The sequence below is a fragment of the Scomber scombrus genome, chromosome 6, assembly GCF_963691925.1.
Source record: "Scomber scombrus chromosome 6, fScoSco1.1, whole genome shotgun sequence".
Taxonomy (NCBI): Eukaryota; Metazoa; Chordata; class Actinopteri; order Scombriformes; family Scombridae; genus Scomber; species Scomber scombrus.
The window spans coordinates 10951591-10972441 of NC_084975.1; the positions used below are offsets into that span (position 1 = coordinate 10951591).

At 44.9% G+C, this 20851-nt stretch overlaps 1 protein-coding gene across 2 annotated transcripts; it reads right to left on the reverse strand.

The window, feature by feature from the left end:
- Positions 1-3002: 3002 nt before the first annotated feature.
- On the reverse strand, positions 3003-19744 carry tshz3a (teashirt zinc finger homeobox 3a). 2 transcript variants are annotated; one of them, XM_062420580.1, is made up of 2 exons: positions 19444-19744; positions 3003-7240 (listed from the first exon to the last, which is right to left on the reverse strand). In XM_062420580.1, exons 1-2 carry the CDS (start codon positions 19481-19483, stop codon positions 3930-3932), a joined length of 3351 nt encoding a protein of 1116 aa, XP_062276564.1. In that variant the 5' UTR covers positions 19484-19744; the 3' UTR covers positions 3003-3929. The 2 variants fall into 2 exon arrangements, with proteins under 2 accessions (XP_062276564.1, XP_062276565.1); XM_062420581.1 differs by lacking the exon at positions 19444-19744 and adding an exon at positions 14891-14973.
- Between the last annotated feature and the right edge of the window lie 1107 nt (positions 19745-20851).

Genomic DNA, 20851 nt, shown 5'->3' on the forward strand with positions numbered 1-20851 from the left:
TTGAGTTTTTCTTCACTGAGCTGCAGTAGAGGGTTAGTAACTGCTTTTTGCTGGTTAATTTGTCTTAGTCTCTTTGTCCTCTATCATTTACACTATAATTGATTTCGGAAGGGATTTGTTGATGGCCGCTATAAACCAAATGATTATATGACCAATAACTGCTTCAACGTACATATGGATATATGAGCTGGAAAAAATGTGAACTTATCCTTAAAACTTTTGTTCATTTTTGTAAATTATATTATGGTCGATTTCTTTAGCGCTGTAGAAACCAAAGGCAATATTTCCTTTCTAGCAGAAATGGTAACTGGCCAATGACCTTCATATTGGTTGACATAGATGCGTGTGGCCCCTCCCATGCAATACAGAGACATGGGTCAGAGGTCCAAGGTGAAGCTAACTTAGCTCTACCCATGACTCCTTCTCTGCTGTCAGAAGACATCATGTCCCCTTTGGTATGGAGGCTGCGTGAACGGACAACATGAATTGTCTTCCATCTTGGCACGCAAGGATTTAGGTAGACTTGAATGTTATTTGTAGGCAGCAACGTGGTTGTTTATCAGTTTATGATGTCAGGCCAGAAACACTTGGGAGGTGCATTTGATGTGATGGTCCTTTTTAATAGCGGTTAACCCATTTTATCCTCCTTACCTGTTGATATTTTTAAGACTTTCTCTGATTAACGTTAGGTATTAAAACACGACAGAGAGCTTCTATAAATCTTTCTGAAATGGCAATTTATAGATTTTCAGAACCTCGTATGCGTGCGTCACACAACAGCCTGTATCAGTTAACAAAAGACGGGGCTAAGACAGGAGCAATATATTTCAATGTGCTCTAAAGACATCCACCACTATTTTGGCAGCCATTTTGTTTTCCTAAATACATAGCCTCTCCTCCTCAGCTGTCTGTCTGTCGTTGCTGTCAGCCACTCTTGTGTGATTGGTCTGATGGGCTTGATGCTCATCACTCTGTCAGGCTAGACTCGCCTTTCATTAGTCTGGGCCCCTCCATCCGCCACACTCACACAAATCACATTGACATCCAAACTCCTCAGATCCACAGAGCAATTTAACTGATATTCATTAGAGGGATGACAAGAGCTGATGGGAGATCTGTGGAGTGGAGGAGTGGGGGGACTCATTCTCCTCCTATCCTATCCCTGTCCTGTCCGCCTCCTGTCTTCCCCCTTCACTGCTGACTTTGTTTTAGGAGCATTGAGGCGCATCGGCGTCTATAACTACCCAGCCCTCAAGGATAGTCAAGACAAAAGAACAATGGATAACACATCTAATCTCCTCTTTATTATCACAGAAAAATACAATTGAGAGGAGTTTTGTGTTTTTCATGCTAAATAATTGGCTACAGCAGATCCACAGCTTCTACAATGCTCTCTCCTCTTGCAGCTACTATAATGTTCATCCAAGCAGAAGTCCAATCATTTAGCCCTCTCCCTCCAGCCCCTCATTAACCCCCAAAGTGTCAACTATCTCATTAACGCCCCCAACCATCCTCACCTCGACTCCATCGCTTAGCCTAAAGCATTCATCAACACATACAGTGTTGAAATAAAAACACTGATCACGTATGAGAGATAATTTTGTACCTGCAAAGACTCTGTACGCTTAGAAAACTCACAAGATATTCAACAAGGCAGCTCAGTCTTTTTCATTTGCATTATCAATGGCTACCGGTCTGAATCCCATCTTTCAATTATCATCCTTTGTTAAGGGCTTTATTCTGCTTGTCAGATGTGAGTCATCACTGGGTTCTCCCACAACGTTAGACCAATGTATCCTAAACGTCGGAGGGCCGGGAGCAAGTCTGAGGCGGTAATGAGTTTGTGTGAGAAGACGGGGTCAGGACACAGTGTGTGTGTGTTAATTAATCTGTTCCCGGGTGGGAGGAACTGAAGCGAGATGATGAGATTTAAGAGAGTAAATGGGTGTGCTGCACTCGAGCTGTCCTCTGTTGAGTGAGCGAGCAGGGCCAGAGGCTGGGCAAATGGCCGTCACCATAGTAACCAGATAACTTCCCTGGCCCAAGTCACTCAGTCAGTCAGTCATGACAAGCAAAGCCTGGGAACATCAAACAGAAAGAACATGGTGTCCCCGGGCATCTTCAAATGAGACAAAGGTAGATGGTAGAGAATCTGAGGAGTAAATGTGTGTGCACATGTGTTTTTTTTCCTTCATTGTGCATACTGAAAGACATTAAAAAAACAAAAAACTTTCTCATTACATGGCACTGAGCCTGAATTGTGACTACTCTGATAGCATCAACACCTGCCAGTAATATTGTTAGATCCAAAAGCCTGCTTTGGGGGAATAGCACCTGTCTGTGCATTCTGCACCACTGTCAGCTTGTCTCAACGCGCGTATATAGGATCTGCTTTATTTTTTCCAAGGGACAGTCTTGGAGTCCAGGTGTGAATCAGATCTGCTGTCTGTGCCCAGGGCTCCTGATGGCATCCAAGCCCCCGTGGTAATCAGCCCACTCTGCCTGCTGTTGCAGCCCGCCTGCCTCCTCCTCCTCCAGTGGCTCGTTTCAGAAACATCTGGTGGTTTACATGCAGCACACACCACCTGCCAGACGCCTTGCAGGCAGTGGCACCACTCGCACCTCTTGAGTCCGCCCCACAACAACGCAGCGACACAGAAATCACCAGGAATATCTAGTCAAACTGTGGCTGGGAGGACAACTGCACAGAAAAACGCTGGCCATTTTTAAGCTGCGTTTGGTGTTTCTGCAGATGTAGGCTTACGAGCAATCTGTCAGCTGATTTGTAAATGCTTAGTCATTGTGGAACAACAATTGTGTTTTTTTATCAGATGCATGATTTTCCAGTAAGCCAGATGAAAAATGTGCCTGACATCAGTCAAGTGTGTCAATTATCTCTCTTATTTAAATATTGCTTTTTAAATAATAAATTCATATTCACCTTGATCCACACATTTCTCTAATTGTTAAATATGAAAGGAAACAAAGGTTTTATGCAGCAGTTAATTCAATTTAATCATAGAAGCACAAGGCATTAACATATTTGTATTTTTTTTTATCAAATAACATTTATAAAACTATTGTGCAAAACAATGTCCTTTTAATCTTCTTCAAAGGCTCTGCACCAGTGGATAGTCATAGTCCTCTTAAATTAGGAAATATAACAAGTATGCATAATTTAAACAGCAAGTTGTAAGCTTATACACTATATTTACATTTTTACACAGACCTGGATTTCACATGCCCCTCACTCAATGATAAAGAACAAGGCAGCTTTTACAATCAGCAAGAAACTCAATAGGCTGTACAGAGAAAACTATAAAAACAAGCAATGAAGTTTTGCTGTTTGGCAGATTCTTTTAAAAGGAGCTTTCCCAGGCATTTGGCTGTTTTAAGGTGTTAAAAAATTACCAGCTCGAAAGGGCAATTTAAAATCTGGACAGGACAGGACAGGACTGTACAGATGTAACAGTAAAACTTGTTGAACATGCAGTCTACCAGCAAAGCAAAACCAAACTCACAAAAATACAAAATAAATACAATAAAGTTAATACATTTCAAGTTATCACATGACCTTCTTGTCAAGAGATTCACCATGATTATGAAATAATCTGTTCTCTGTTGTCTGTCCTCATCAAAAGGTGTACATACTGTATAGTGAGGGAGACAACAAATTGGGCTGAATATCTTTGACCTACAGTATATTTTGACATGTGAAATAAATGTCTTTTGAAATAGAGAGAAATCAGAAATGTGTATAGGCCGAATAGATGTAAACACTTTGTGCTGACATTTTTAACAGTAGTTCGTGGCATCTTTGTGCATTACCACACTTTTCAAATATTCAGTTTTAATTTTTTTTGTTTTTAACAGTCATTCTATATAAATGTATATAGATGTCTTCCAGTTTTTCTACTGCTGAGAGTACTTTAGTGTTTCTCGAGTTCACACACATATAGCAGATGGTCCTCTGGAGACTTCCCATGGCTCTTGCTGAGGTGAAGCTTGATGGCGTGCTTAGTGGCAAATTTACGGACACAGAGCTGGCAGCGGTACACTACCCCATTACTACTGCAGTCATCTTGTGATTGTGGGGAAAGGAAGGACTCCAGGGGTACAAGTTTCTCATTGAGAGTGTGGGAGTCCCTGACAGTCTGTTTTGGGGACAGCTTGGCCACGTCCCTGATTCTGAACCCCAGGTGGGCTTCCAGGTGGCATACATACGCTGCTGGGGTTCGGATCTGTGAGGCACAGTCACTACAGAAGAATATAGGCTGACCAGAGTCCAAGTTCTTGAGGAACTTGGTTCTGCCGGTTCTCCTTAGCTGGTACTTGACGTTAGCCAGCCAGTGGCTGATGGTGGTCATAGAGAGACCTGTGAAACGAGACACGTGCATTCTGTCCTGTGGGCTAAGGTCATTGATGATGTACTTCCCCTCTGATGTCTGCCTCAGAGTTGATGCAAACTGGGCCTGAAGAAGGAGGAGGTGCTGCGGGTTCCAGTTGGAGTGACGACCCTTGCGTTTGTGGCCATGCAGGGATGCGTCGTCATCATCTTGCGTAGACACCACAACCTCCGCTTTGTCTGTAACCCGGGACCGTGAGGGAGGCTTTGGGACATGGTGGGACTGTGTTAGGTTCCTCAACATGTCTGAGATATCCGACAAGGCGTTTTCATGTAGAGGGCTGCTGGATGTGTAGGGAGAGACCACAGTTAGCTTTGCAGGAGTAACAAGGGAGGAGGGGGAGATGGAAGAGGCTGTGGATGATGGTGTTAATGGGGCTGAGCCTATAGAGCCTCCTCTTTCACTTTTCCCTTTTGTGAGGTCCATAGGCTGATCATCACTGGGCTGGCAAAAGCTATTATCAACTACACTTTCTGGCTTTTTGGTCTGTGAGGGAGGAGCAGCCACAGCAGCCCTCTCAGCCATGCTCTGGCTGAGCCTAGAGAGCAGACTCAGGGGATCTTGGTTTGGCAAGGAGGGTTTGGCTGCTTTCCCCAAATGAATGTTCATTACTGACTGAAGAGCACTTAGAGGATTGACAAAGGGCTGCTCTGGAGGAGTATGGCCAGTGATAATGGCAGTGCTGCATCTCAATGTAGAGGCGAGTGGGGATTTGACTGCTGCCTCTCTCTTGGGTTCTGTTGCCGGGGATGCTCGGTCGCTATGGCTTCCCCTGTCACTATTGGCTGGGGTGACTGCCCTCCATTCCCGAGGTGAGTCAGCTTCTCCTGCCTTGTGTGATTCTCCAGCTTCACTACTACAAGGAGAGAGATGGTTCTCCCTCTTAGGAGACAACTGTTTCACCCTTTGCTCTACTTTTGCTACTTTCTCAGTCACTTTTTTCACTAAATCCTCCATTGCCTGGAAGTTGTTGCTGGGGAAGGGGGAGGACTGGGTAAGTGGTGGGGAAATAAGGGGCTGGTTCTTGGCGAGGGAGGACAGCGCTCCATCCCCTCCGTTGTACAAGAACTTCATGGGGGAATTCTTTTCCAGGCTGCTCTGCTGGAGCTTGAGGGCACTGGGGAACTGATATGCTGCATGAATGCTAGGGTAGCCCCCCCAGCTTGGATTTCCACTCTGGGCCTTGTTGATGGCCGATGTCACAGTGTTTTCCAGTGATTTGAGAATATCAAAGCCTCCTTTAGGGCTCTCCTTTAGGTCCTCTTCAGTAAGATAGTTATACTTTGAGATGTCATATTTTTCCTCCTTCTCTGCATCCTCCTCCTTCCCAACTAAATCTGCAACTTGTTGCTCGTCTTCAACTGCCTCTTGCTTAGTGCACTCCTCCTCAACCTCCTCCTTTTTGATGTCTTTGAGAGGAGGGGAGGTAGCGGGGGGAGTCGTGGTAGTTTGAAGAGGTGGAGGAGAGAAGGTGGAGGGTGCGAGTGGGACAGACTGGACCCTCTGTTCAGTAGGTGTGGTTACCCGCACTGGGTTGGGGGAGGTGGCCTCAGGAAGTGTTTTGATTCTCTTTCCCACAGAACTGGTCACCCTCAGGAAGTGTCCTGTCACCATCATGTGGGTTCTCAGCTCTTGCAGTGTATTATGGGAACTCCCACACTCCATACACTTAAGGATTTGGAATTTGTTGGATTCAAACTGCCAAGCATAGCTAGCACCGTTCTGGTGGCCATAGCGGTTGTTTGGGGTAGTGTAGGGGCTGGAGGAAGGTTTCTGTGAGGATTCAATCAAGTCTGCCTGTAGGTGCTTAGCTTTTGGGGTTCCTTCTCTAGAACGTGGTGAGGCAGTGAGGTCCAACCCCACAAGCCCCCTTTTTTTAGAGGACATGATTTTGGCTGCCACAGGGGCCATGGGCTCCTTGAGAGGCACTTTCTGGTAGTGTTTGGTCTTGATCATATGGACACTGAGGTCCTGGAGGGATTCAAAGGAGTGGCCACAATACATGCACTTTAAAACTTTCTGGGCATCCTCCTTCCCCTCCATTTCCAACAGGGACCTCTTCCGTGGTTTGGACCAGCGCTTTGAACCACTGCCTGCCCTGTCGTGGTTGTCATCACGGTAGTGGCCTGTATCATTCATATGAACTGTCAGCTCCACCAGGGTGTCATAAGCAGCACTGCAGCCCTTACAACGGAATTTACTGGCCCCAGTGAAGATTGAGCCAAACAGCTTTGGGTTTTGCCTGTGGAGCTGGACTGTACTAAAGAGGCTGGACTCAGAATGAGTAGGGTGACGACTCTGGGGAGGATGCTGTTGAAGTGTCTTTGCCACTGCAGACTGGTGCCAGTCATAGCTACTGCTGCTGCAGCTACTACTGCTGCTAGTGCTGTTGCTGCGAGTCGGCTTCTCCGTAGAGGCAGAGGACTGCGCCTGTGGTGGTGTGGAATTAAAGTTCAGCGGTGACCAGAGGGGACTGGTCAAGAAGCTAGAGTAGACAGCCTTCATATGTTCCAAGGTGTCCATACCTATGGGGGGTGTCTTAGTGCCACCATTCAGAGGTGCTGTGACCAAGCTGCCCTCAGTTTTTCTAGAGGGGCTCTCAAAGTCTGAGAGACGATCACTGGTCTCACTCACATGTGACTCACTGTCCATCTCTTGTCCAGAAAGCTCCGCGGCACCTGCTGATTCCTGGTCGTATGCCTGATCATTGGAAGGCCCCACAATTTGCTCCACATCTTTCATGGGAAGGTCTTCCTGAGGGGCTGGTGGTAGGTCGTCTGCTTCCACCTCCTCATCCCCCACAGTTTGCTCTGCCAGCTCCTCAGGAGAATAGGCTACAAGGAAAATGGAGACAAAGAGAGAAAGAACGAGATGAGTTAAATTGCAGGGAGTGAACACACTATGTTAGAATAACTGGAGAAAAGTTTCCCTGCTATGTGTGCCTGAGGACTCCCAGGGATAAATGAGCCATCTGTGTGGGAGCCTTTAAAGCTGAGCTGAGAAATTACAGTCATCCCATTTCACCTCATCAACCGTTGAGGTGTTATTTTCCTCTAGGCGAGCCTGTATTTATATACTACCCCAGCCACACGGAACTTATGCCTCCCCTCTTTTCACTCCTTCTATTGGAGGAAAACAAAAAAGAAATATCTTGGCAAAAACATAATGCGCCATTTTATTTATCTCAGGGCGCAACAGCTTGAAATGAAAACTAAATCTGAAATTAATGAAGCCCAATCTCACTGTGGCATTCTCCTCTGGGGTAATAAATGAGTTGGATCAACCTCCATCTGTCAGTTAATATGTCTGACGCCTCTTCATCTGCCTCTTCTCTGATTACACACACATACATACAGACACACACACGTGCACACAGACAAAGCATATCTTGAAGAGTTTCAAGAAAGGGATGTCAGAATTTTGTCGATGACATTTCAACATGTTAGATAGACATCCCACAGTGTCATCTTGATTGAAGTGAGTTCATTAGTGTCTTTATATAATGAAAATAGTCAATACTCTGGGTTCATGCTTCAAAGCTCAACAGTGCAAACAGGTGTTAAATGTCATGCAGATGTGATAGACAGACATTTCACACATCATAAGACAGAAAGAGACAAACAAAATAAAGGTAGGAAGAGAATGAAACGGAGGGAAGAGAGGGATTTAGAGGATGAGGTGAGAGTGAGGATTGTTAACATGATGGTGATGCATAAGTGAGCTGTCACTATGCATGTAGGCGCCCACTGCTCATACGGAGAGAAATGGTAAGTGTGTGTGTACATGTGTGGTTCGTAAGAGAAGGATATGAGTACTGCAGGGCCGCACGCACACACACAATTTCCCATGTCCTCTGTGGCTGTGAGCCTACTCACCCAACGCCAACTCACACACCACTCACCTCGTCTTCTGCAGTGTCACCATGCCCCCCTCCCTCATTTCCTGTCCACCTCACTCACTAAACCGCTCAACTTAAGGAAAAACAAATAATCTCTGGACAGGTCTGAGGCCATTTGGACAATATTGTAAACTAAGACAAATGCTACAGAAGGAAGCTGTAGGTATGGCCTTTAATGGTTTGGGCACTCATACAGTCAAACTTGTGCATGTGGACACACGGACACACGGACACACACACACACACACACACACACACACACACACACACACACACACACACACACACACACACACACACACACACACACACACACACACACACACACACACACACACACACACACACACACACACACACACACACACACACACACACACACACACACACACACACACACACACACACACACACACACACACACACACACACACACACACGTCCAGTCTAAACAAAAATGTCATAGCTGAAATAACTCTCATTTCCAGTGCTAACAGCCAATCTCTAGGCAGCCATGCGGCTGGCGCTGGTCTGATTTGGGCCCTGGGGGCACAGTCAGCAGGCAGCCCCACTGAGAGGCCAGCCTAATGGAGACCTGGCAGGTGCGGCCCACTCTCCGTCCTCCCAGAGATTTGGTTTGTCACTAGATATCCATTACCTGCCATTCTCCGCTGATAGGCCCCGACAGCCCTGATCAAAAGATGTCGTCGGGCCCCAGTCCGCTTGGCAGTCAGTTGCATGTCGTTTGTAAAAAGGGCCAAGCAGGGTGTAAATAAAATGACATGATCACTTCCCTGGCCCCTCATGTTCTGGACACAATTATGATAATGTGGAGGAGGAGGGGAGGGAGGGGTCTGGGAGAATGGAGGAAGGGGGCGAGGAGGTAAATCGCTCACGCTCGGGCAAACCTGCGAGGGAGATATCTCACTGCTACCAATGCTCAAGCAACTGCCCGTACCCCCTCTCCCTTTTCGCTGTACTTTCTCTTTTGCCTCTCCTCTGAAAGGTATTAATGTCAGATTCCTATTTGAAAGAGGAAATACAGCCAGGATGAGGTAGTTAATGTGTTTGTCTCCTGACTAGCCGGTCACACATGTCAGTTTACATCAGGCGAATCTGGCACGCCGCTTGACCAAGTTGTCAGGTCACCTTTCTCTCCCACAACAAGGAAACATTCCACATATTTCTCCACATTGTCTGGTTATTTCATCAAACTATTGCTATATCCAAATGTACGTCATGCTATCCCATTCATATGCCTTCCCGGGCCTCTGTGTGCTTTAACTTGGTCGTAAATGTTTTACATTTCATACTAATAGAGCTGCAGCCCTTTAGGTTATTGTTCATTTGTCATTAAGCCGAGATAGCGCACAGAGGGGGAGAGAAGTCCAAAAGAACCAGCTATAAAAACCTACAGTGTCTAGCCGTGCTCCCAGGCAATTTAAAATGCAAAACAAAAACCATTATGTCTGAGCACTATCTGTTAATTTAATCCCCAATGACTGATAATCCATCACACAGGGTGACAACCACATCCAATTATTCTCCCTGGCTTGACTGACAACAGAGGTTATTTATCAAGCTAATAAAAGGTGATGGGAGTATAGAGGCTCCCTTAGAATAAAAAAAGAAGAGGATTATAAATGCAACAATACTCTTGGATGCAGTCTTAACTAATATCAAAGCATATGGTGTAGGGCCAGTGTGTGAGTTTTCTTAATGTTTGTTTGAGAGAGAAAAAGAAAGAGTGTGCGTGCGTTCTTGTAATGATAAAGTGAGCTGATGCCATGTGGGGAAAAGACAAGAATCATTAGGTTCCTTGAATATTTCCTTTGGGGTGGGGTGAATAAGAAGGGTAGGAGGTACACTTTCACACAATCAACATCTCAGTCAGGGCTCACACAAAAATAGCAATAACACGTTCACACAAACACACGAGCTGCAGAAAATATAAGTCTCACATGCGGAAACACACATTTCACCTTAAGATACACAGCCTCAAATATACCCCCGTGTAATTATAAATAAAGCAAGTCAGTCAGTTATGACACCAGCACCCTCCCCCCCAAACACACACACACAAACACACTTGTACACGCACGTAGATGCAAGAGATGAGGAAAGACAGTGACATCTTGGCATGCAGGAGGCATTCCTGTGGAGTATCATTTTCATAAACATAAGGGCCGCAGACGAGGAGGGAGAGATCATCTGATAGAAATACTGCAGTGCTGCTCTGACGATCAGGAACAACAGACAGGGCAGGGACAGGGGGTGATTAAGCAGGAAGGTGCTGTGGCTGCCTGTAAAGCAGAGCCTTTCAGTGTCTCTCACTGCCTCCTTCTCTCTGTCCCATGGGTTATTCCTCCTTGAGTACTGCTGAAAGTACTCCCTGTTTTTAATGCTGTGTTTTAAACAGGCCTCGTTTGCATGAGAGATTAAATAAAGACCTGAAGCAAACAACAACAAAAAAATCAATCCTGCGTTTCTCAAGTAGTAATCATTGCACTGCCATATTTAAAAGACGATCGAAGCTCGAGTTAAATCGTTTAATAAATATGAATTTTTTGAATACGTCTTTAACAAGCTACAATGAAATCCTATCCCTTTTTTCTTTTTTCTTTTTTTTTTAAATCAGTACCTTGATGACTAGAGAGCATGTTCCTAGTCTGGCCTCCACAGCTGGGGAAACAGTTTGGGAGCCAGATCACACCCAACAGCAGCATAGTAAACAGGATGTGTCATTAAAAACTCTACCTGTGTCTGACCCTCAAACTCCAATAACTGTTTGGTCTCTGAAAAAAAAAGAAAGTCCAACCTTGCCACAGGCGTTGTGATATAAAAAAGGTGAGTCCTTTGTGTGGCCATTATGAGTACAATATTTCATCTGTGCTTTTTTACACTAAAAAGGTGATGCATAGACAGAAGACGTCTGTATATTGTAGAAAACATTTACAGCACCTCTGTTTCTTTTTCTGAAATTACGCCGAACTACTATGTGATATAATCTCTGTACTTTGTGAACTGATATAATGTATGATGTAAATTCAATGTTTTCATTATAGTATATTATGCAGATAGGAGAGAGGAAGAAGAATGCTTGGTTAACATCCTCAGGGGATTTTTAAGAAACTAAAACTGAAATACATGCTATTGGAAAAGTAATGCTTATATGGGTGTCATAACTCGATTACATCTTTATTTATCACTTTATCACTGTACGCAACGAGAACTGTACTGTACACAATGAGATGCAGCTGGGGTCCAGGGAGGGGAGAGGAAGTCGTCTACATGGGTGGCCCCTTATAGTTTACTGTGAAGATTACCAAAAAAACATTTATGAATCTGTATAACGATAAGATGCTGTCTATTGCTACTAGTTTAATAAATTCTACAACTATGTATAATTATAGGATTTTGCCTTGCTGACATTAAAGAAGTGCATATATATGCTATCTAAATAAAGTCTATCATGTCTTATTATTATCCAGTTGAACAATAGAGGAAAAAGGAGGTTAGACATAGTTGTTAAGACCTTTGATCACAAGTCAGATGGTGACTAGAAAGCCGGAGAGTTAAACTGTGTCACAACATGAGTCTTTCTTGACATGTGTACAGTATTTTAACTGGACCTTGACGCCCTTAAACCAACACGGCCCCTCAGCGGGGGGCTCTTACCGACAGGAAACAGCTCCAGAACACTACAAGACAGGAAGTCACCTCAGTCACAATCCAAAAAAAAAAAAAAACAACCCACCAACCACCGACTTCCACTCACTGTCTTAAGTTTCCCAGCCGCCCTAAAACTCTTTAAATAGATTAGAATAATTTAGTCCAAAACAGCCCCATTCTGTCAAAATAGCAGCAGATCAGTAACATACCTAAAATGCCTTTCTGTTGTACACATTTGTCAAAGTAACACACTCAATCTAACTTAGTTCTCTCTCTGTTCCCTTTGATCCTCACAGTCTGGCTCAAAGTCCCACGAGAAAATATGTAACAGGTGATCAGTAGCCATTTGAAAAATTAACAAGTCCTGACATAAGTCCTTTTTTTCAGATATGACCAGAGAAGGCTATCTAATGCTGCGCACATTCAGGGTTTTTTAACACATATCTCTGTCACTACGTATGCTCACACAAGCTATCATGTTGCAAGCGATCAGGGATGTCTTTGTCAGATTTTATTTGTGTGTGTGTTCTCTACCCCCTGATGGCATTGTGAATACATTGTGTCCGCCGATTGTAGTGCAGGATGTGTGATATGGGAGATGGGAAAAACAGAGAGATCATTCTGGCCCCAGGCAAAGCTTAGGGCTGAACCTTGTCAATGCACATAGTAAGAGGAGAGTGGGAGGGAGAGATAAAGAGAGAGTGCAGCTGAGAGAGACAGAGAAAATGAAAGAAAAACAGGGAAAGAGACTGACACAGAGTAGATTCAACCGTCGGCTGCTCCTTGTGTTATGACTGGACCTCGGAGCTGCCAGCTGCACATACAGACCTTCAAGACCTGAACATTAACCTTGTTTGTCTGACATGACGCGAGCTGCGAACACATAAATGCCTCCAGTTATAAACGCCAATATAGAAGAAAACGAGGTGACCAAACCCACGAAATCAACGTTTTTTACAATTTGAAACCTAATGCGGCCACAATAAGTGATAAACAAAATGGAAACAGCCAAAGAAACAACACAAAAAGGTTAAACAGGTGGAGAACCAAGGGAGGTAATACTGATGGAGATTTCACGGGAAGGCGATGTTCCACTCCAACACGCACACGTAGCCTGTCCCATAACTATCCTGCATCTGTGCCTCCATCCCTCCGTCACCTGTTCTCTACTCCTCACTCAAGAAGTTCATACGCAGAGCTCAATCAAGAAGAACTGCTGTTTATTTCACCATCCCTTCAATTGTTTAGGTCTCATATAACAATGTTGTTAAAAGGTCATCAGGCTGTGTGAAAGGAGCTAGACAGTGAGGGAAGAGATAAGCTGAGTTTGAAAGTAACACTGAAACTTTGTTAAGGATTCTCACAGTCACAGTGTGCAATGATTAGTTTAGTTAATATCATTTTAAGGTTCATATTTCTTTTCACTTCCAGTGGAGTGTTTTCATAACTGGATTAAACAGGACCTGTTTAAAACCTGTCTGGTCTGCTCATGTTTTCTTTGTCCATTAATTTTATTGTAAAGCTGTCTCAGTTATATCATGCCTGTGTCAGGGCAGGGCATACAGATGTCAGACCTACCCTTTGAGGCTTTTATGTGCATTATTGTAGCTAAATCTGTGAGTCTAACTTGGGTGTCTGTCAGGGCTGAAGGTATGGCGGTGGAGTAAAATACAACAGCAGGGGCTCAAGCTGAAATGGAAGTTGAACCTAAAGGATGGGTTCAGGAATAAAACTGGGATTAAGTTTGCAGTTTGTAGCTAAGGCTACAACTGGGACTCTGTTGAAAGTTGAATCTCAGGGTAAGTGTGTGTGTGTGTGTGTGTGTGTTGGGGTGTGGGGGGGTGTGGGGTGAAGCTGGGAACAAAGTCTGGGCTGGGAGTGGGATGACCAAACCCCTCTTACAACGCACAGCTGCTGCCATGATCGCCTAGCAACGAGGAGGTGATGGACGCAGCCTGAAGATGGATGGCTACCATAAATCACAGTAGTGTGTAGGAGGAGGAGGAGGTAGGAGACAGAGAGGGAGCAAGCACAGGACAAAAAAAAAAAAAAAAACAACAAAAAAAAAACACAACAACAGTTTTTGTGCAGCAGCAGAGCTGGCCTTGCCTCGACCTCTCACTGTACTCTTTTATTCATGATTGTTGGGGAATGACGTGGGGCTGGGGACTCTTCTGGGCAAAGCTAAATGGAAACTTCTAGTAGTCATTACAGTCGGTTCGATTGGATCGAGTGGATCATTTTAATGTATAATTGCAATAAACTCCTTTGAGGCTTCTGCAGAATTCTTTTTCATGATTCTGCTAACTAAAGATGATAATAATGACAGACTATACCTTTCATAAAGCAACTCTCTAGGCAAGGCAATCTGGGTAGTGAAGTTGCGGGATAAACATCCCTGGGCTATCTGATTATGGCCTACTGCTGCGGCACTGGTGTCTAGTAACACTCAGAGAGAGCGCTCAGCCATCCATCACACAGTGAGTGTCTGTCTAAGCCTTTCCACCCTGCTTCTTCTCGTCCTGGCTCTCCAGTTACAGCAATACACGGCCGGCCTAAATAATATTCTTCATGATAAATGGCACTATAAGCCTGGTATCCATCATTAATCTGATTTTTAAAGAAGCATCCATCTTGGAGAGAGCCTGTTAGGGCCACGGGAGAGCAGAGCAGCTCGGGTTCATTTAAAGGCCAGGCTGCTGCATGAGTGATACCTGTCAGCCCAGCTCATCAGGGAGCAGCACACACACACACACACACACACACACACACACACACTCGTAAGGCATTAAACATTGACGCCATATGGTCACATGTGCGCGCACGCACACACACGTACCTCTACAGTGCCTCTACGTGTATTCAGCTTGAGTACACGACAACAATCACACACTTAACGGACTTGTATACTCACAAAGCATATTTCTTCCCTTCATTCAGACATCCAGAGACGTGTCATGGAAGAACATTCTGTCACTCATCAAAACACTACTCAGTGTAACTCAATCCTCCCTGTCATCTCGAAAAAATCTCCCCTCCCAAACGCTTCTCCTCAAGGGTTTCAGGAAAACTCACTCTTCCCTGGAAAAAGTCTCTCACACACAAACGACAGTCTCTTTTCTCTCTCTCCATTTGTCTGTCTCTCTCCACTGACTCTGCACCTCATTCCCCATTCCTCTCCTTCTCCTTCTCTTTGTTTCTTTCAGTCCACTCTCTGTCTTGTTTTATCCTCTTTCACTCTCTCTTTCTCTTCCTCTCTGCCCCCTATCCACCTCCCTCCTCTGTGTGTCTGGTAAAGCCTGTTTGATAAATGACACACGTCACCGTGTCAGAAGCGAAGGGTGGGTCAGTGATAAATGACTCTGTTGAAAAGGAAATCGGCTCTCTGGCATGGCTGGGCTATTCTCCTCCTGGATTGGGTTTCAGGACCCCTGAAGACCGGAGCGGCTCAGTTTCCCCGAAAAGAGCACACATCCCATCAGGCTCTAACACTCTTTACCTCTGGGAGGGGTGGAAGACTGAGAGAGGGTGGGAGGGTGTTTAGTGGGGTTGGAGGGATCCAGTCTGTCCCAATTGTCGCCACAGTGCAGCTGCATCTATCACAACAGCGGTGGGACTATTTTTACAAAGCCTCAGACTCAGTGCCCAGACAGCAGTCCCGGCTGAAAACCTCGACTGAAAGCACACTGAAAGCTGAAAGGAAAGACTGGATGGCTAACGGTTTTTCTTCTTGTGACACTACTACAGCACTTACACTTCTCTTTCTCTCCTGGAGCCCAACCCTATGGCCTGACATCTGCCAAGTGTGTGTTAAAAAGGAGAGGAGGCCCATTTCACCGCCCCCGCTCCTCTTCTTCTCATCATCCCTACCACCAGCACCTCCTCCTCTTCTTCTTCCTCCCCCTCTGCCCTCTTTCTCTCTTCTCTTTCACTCACTTGCTGGCAGGGTGGCACTGTTATCATTACACAGACAGGATTTATGGAGTCAGGGCCTATGGCAAAAACAAAAAGGCATCTGTCAATACCTGTGGGAAACACTCTGTCAGCCCTCCTCCTCCTCTATCCACTGGTGTTCACAGCCTCATTAGGTATGCACTTATCAGACACATAGATCACAGACGTGACTCAACCTCAACGGAATCCAGTAACAGGACTTTCATTAGCAACGGGGCCTGCAAGGCCAAAACATTCGTTGCGCTCACACCTGCAAACAACGCCAGTGGAGGCGTATTGTTGTTAAAGCTCCCTAACACTGTCAGTCCGTATGTCGGCCGAACAATTACAGTCCCAACTCAAGCTCCCCTGCTGCTTCCGTAAAGGCATGCTTTTCACACATAAACAACAGGAAAGGAGACATTTAGAAACAGCATACTTACTTGCTGCTTTTACAACCCAGCCACAACACGTGTGCATGTGTCTGCAATGTGTGCTATAAAAGCTTGTGCCTTTACCAGCGTCAACACTGCATGTCTGTGTACTACGTCTTGTGTTTCTAAGTTGGCATACAGGCTGCAAAGATGGGAAAATATAGAAGAGAAGAAACCGGGTGACGTATAAGGCCTACAGGGTTCAGAGAATTATGGCCACAACCCAGCAGGTAGTGTACAGTTACAATTCCTTTCATCACCATCATAAGCCAAACCACACATACACACACACACACTATCAAACCCAACAAATCAGAAAGTGGATGCCCACTGATTTGAGCGTGCACACAGACACACTCACAGACAGACATGAGTGATGGCTGCCAGTCTGGCAGCTATAATCCTGACCCTGCAGAAAGAAGAGACTGTTGCTGTAGAGCCTGGCCCAAAGCAGCCCAGCTCCCCCACCCCTCTCCTTCTGTCTCCGACTCTCTCACATACACAGTCATACACAAATGACCAGAGCACAGGTAATGGCGTATGAAAAAGGGAAGGCGGCTTTCTCTACGGTGGCCTGACAGTGCAGTGACACATGCAACACTCTGGATATTGTAAATACATTGACACCATCCTGTAGACATACTGTACAGGTTCGACATTCCAGTCAAATAGCCGCAACTTTGCCCACATGTTGTAAATCTGATGTTGACTTCCCGTTAAGTTGATGGAGCATTTCAACTTTCTGCAGCCGTTTGAACAGCTTCAGGCCCCGGGGATTGCGGCAAAGCTAATCACCAGCCACAAAGGAAGGAGGTCTGTATTACCACAGCTGGGAGAGTCTCTTTCTCATGTTTGCTAGGCTGTTTACGTGGCCAGCTGCCCTCGGTTGTTAAGAGCACTCAGACCTGACCCAGGTACGCAGGCCCATTTGTCACCTGCAGCGGAAAATTGAGTTACAGCACAACCAAAGGCGAGCGGCTCTGTGTAATATCAAGTTGATTACATCAAAGTGGTGGCAAACCTCATTGGGCTGGGCACCCCGAGCTTGTCATCTCCAATCACAGAGCCTGTCAGGACTCCATCAGCCTCACGGCTAATTGGACCAACGCTAATGAAGCAGGCAAAACAAGTTTTCTACTATGGAGAGAGAAAACCTCTCAGACAGAGGAAGGAAAAAGAGAGAGAGAGAAGCAGAAGCTAAGAGAGTGTGTGTTTGAGAGACAATGAGAGAGCAAAGCAGAGTGTGTGTATGTGTATATGTGTGTATATGGGGGGAGGGAGGGAGGTAGATTTTTCATGCAAGTCTCAAGGTTGCAGTGGGCTGACTCTCCCCCTAAGTCCCTAATCAGGGCCCATCATCTGTCATCCTTTTCTTTGCTCTCTCTATCACCATGCTCTGTGCTGCAATCAATTCATCATCACCCTTTGTGTGCCACTGAACAGTTGACAACTTTATAACTTGCAGCTGCACGGGCTGACTGACAGGGGTGGAAGGGGAGCATGAAAAAATGAAGAAATGAATAGATGAATGAATGAACAAAGAAGCGTGGTTTCAGGGAGAAAAAGTTGTTTTCTAAAAACACAAAACGATCTATATTACAGCCTTTTATTCCCTTTCGTCAACAGAGAAACAGCAGTGTGTAGCAGGGAGGAGAGAGTAGAGAGGAGGAGATGAAAAAAAAAAAAGCATCCTTCTCACTGATCTGAAATCAGAAAGCTTTCAGTCATTCTTTATGTGCTCCCCGCGGCCACTCTGAGCCAGTGAGCATGTACATTAGGCTGGGGCATTTTGATGAAATAAAAGCCCAGGCCAGCTTATGGCTAAACAGAATGGGAGCACTCACTCAGCCTGTCTCTGATTGACCATTAAAGCCATTGATGAATGGGCCTGTCAGGGGAGAGACAATTATATCAAACATGAAACAAAGCCGTTGTGACGGCCGGTCTGACAGAGCAAACCCATTCCTCCCCTCCATTACATAGCACACGGCTCCTTTTACAACCCCTAACCCACTCCTCCCGCCTCCTCTACCCACTGTGTGTGTGTGTGTGTGTGTGTGTGTCTAACTGTGTGTGACTGTGTGTGTTCAAAGTGAACAAGTGAGCATGTGCACATGAGTGTGATGTTCTCTGCTGGAAGTGTGTGTCTGTGTGTGTGTGTGTCTGTGTGTGTGTGATGTCTCACTGTGAAACCACTTTGTCCCCCCTTCTTTCACTTTTTCGTGAGTCACTTGACCATCAGAGTGAGAGAGTGAGAAAGAGAGAGAGTATGTGTGTGTGTGTGTGTGTGTGTGTGTGTGTGTGTGTGTGTGTGTGTGTGTGTGAGTGAGTGAGAGAGAGAGGCTAAAAAGTACACAGGGCCTTTCAAAGTGGTTTAAACGTGACGTCAGGGGCCTGCAGCACATGGTGGGAAGTGATTTTCTGATGCAAATCGGGAAGGATCAGATCAAAGCCGCATGACAGCCAATCAATCAACCGTCAAATCAGACATGGCAACTGTCGATTATGGCTCCTTCCAGCCCACGAAACCCCATTGTCTGCTCTCAAATTGTTTATCTTATCCCAAGAAAAGAGAAAAAAAAGCTCAGAGGTAGGGCTTTTTCTTTCTCGCTTGTGCAAAGAAGTTATGCGCTCGGATCAAATGCGCACAAAGCCCTTATGTCCACTTTATGGCACGCCTCGGGCACTCGCCTTCACCGGGAAAACACTGTTTATTTCCAGAGTTACTATTACTGATCACATTTAGGTGGCAGTTAAGATCGGGAAACTATCGGTGATTCAAGTTGGGAACAATGGGAAGCGAAAGTTTACAACAGCCAACTCATCCGATGGGACTACAGTAGTTGCTCAGCGTGGAGAGCGAAAACGCAGAATCACAGATTATTCAAAGTGTACATCCGCTTTATTAGAAGGTAACAGTTTCTATGAGGTCTCGCAAGAGTAGCCAAGAGTGACAAAGCGCATCGTTAGTGAGCCAGAAAAACACAAAGTGGAAACGGAAATGCAGTGACTGTAAAGTGAGCTTTACAAAACAAAGGTGACATCCGCAGCTTTATCATCCTAAACCTTTTTTACGCACATTATAGTTGGATCTACGTACCTGCTGCGCGCTTGGGCGCTTCTTGTTTCCTCCGTGGCATTTTTTATTTGCGGGGATTTCCGTGAAACTCCTCTTTTTTTTCTTATTCAATATACCCCCTCGCTGTATCCGGGAAGATCCACCTCTACTCAAAAAAGATTCACGCCTTCGTGTAGTAGACTGCACAACATCGGGGAGTCCGATGGAAAGCAAAACTAAAAATCATCGTTACGGAATAGCAGCCTGCGGGGTAAATAAATAAACGAAGCGGGGTTAAAATAAAAATGTTGGTGTGGCCGCATTGAGAATGTCAGCGGTGATAAGCCAGCGTCCACCTCGGCTGCCTGGTCTGGCAACAGGCGAAGTTGAGGGATAAGAGAGATGATCGCGTCACTCACAGCAGGAGAATGGGCAAACCCACCGCTCAGTTAACTCTTTACATCTCAGAGAGGGGCGGACACCACACACCACCACCACCAGTGTCCTCCTACCTCTGCTTTCCATATGAATCACAGCTCACGAGCTGTTAGTTTATTATTACACGTCTCAGACTGATCATCACCAACCACAACACCACACGTATCTCAATAACACCCTGAACGGACATGTGTAAGGTATAGGTTACTCATCATGAGAGTATTTAATAAAACATCATCACATTTGAGTTTGCCATGGAGAATTGTTTTCATGGAAATGTATGAATTTGCTGCATTCATATCTAATTATTATTATCATTATTATTATTATTTGGGTTTTGTAGTTTACACATTTGTAGTTTTACAGATTATTACATTATAGTGATAATAATGAAACACTTTTGACACATTTTCAAAGCTTTTTATTTCATTTTTTTGTGCCATTTAAACTATATATCACAATGTAGAACAGTAGTTATTACCATTTTTTAAAAACATGATATAATGTCATAGATGAAACCGGTCTGATAATCAAAATCACTTGTATTAGATTACAATAGATTTAGCACACAGTAAGTACAGGTATAATTTTTTATTTTTTGTGTGTCATGCACCAGAAGTGCCCAGCCCAAGTGTGCTTACAAGACACCAAAAAAAGAAGGAACAAATAATAGCAAATGAAAACCAGATAACAGACATTAGAGCAATTAAACATATAAACCATCCTGACGCTTTTTCCAGGCTTCAGATACATATTTAGCAAACTTAAAGACATTAAAGTTAAACAACCAATCCATTATATCATCATCAGAGCACCAGAACATCTCTGGGTAACCAACAATGCAAACAGTAGCAATAGTACACAAACAGATATGTTAGATAAATGAATGTCTAGAATGAACACTAGATCAGCAAGGTGGTGATAGTGGAATAGATGAATCTGGGATTAATAGAACACAAGCAAAACAATATACAAAATGTACAGTACCACGCTATGATTTGTACAGTACTGA

Excerpts from the sequence above, each read along its gene's own strand:
- tshz3a (XM_062420580.1), bottom strand. The coding sequence starts at position 19,483 with ATGCCACGGAGGAAACAAGAAGCGCCCAAGCGCGCAGCAG. Across the intron at positions 7,241-19,443 it reads AGCGCCCAAGCGCGCAGCAG|CCTATTCTCCTGAGGAGCTG; the intron begins GTACGTAGATCC and ends TTTTCCTTGTAG.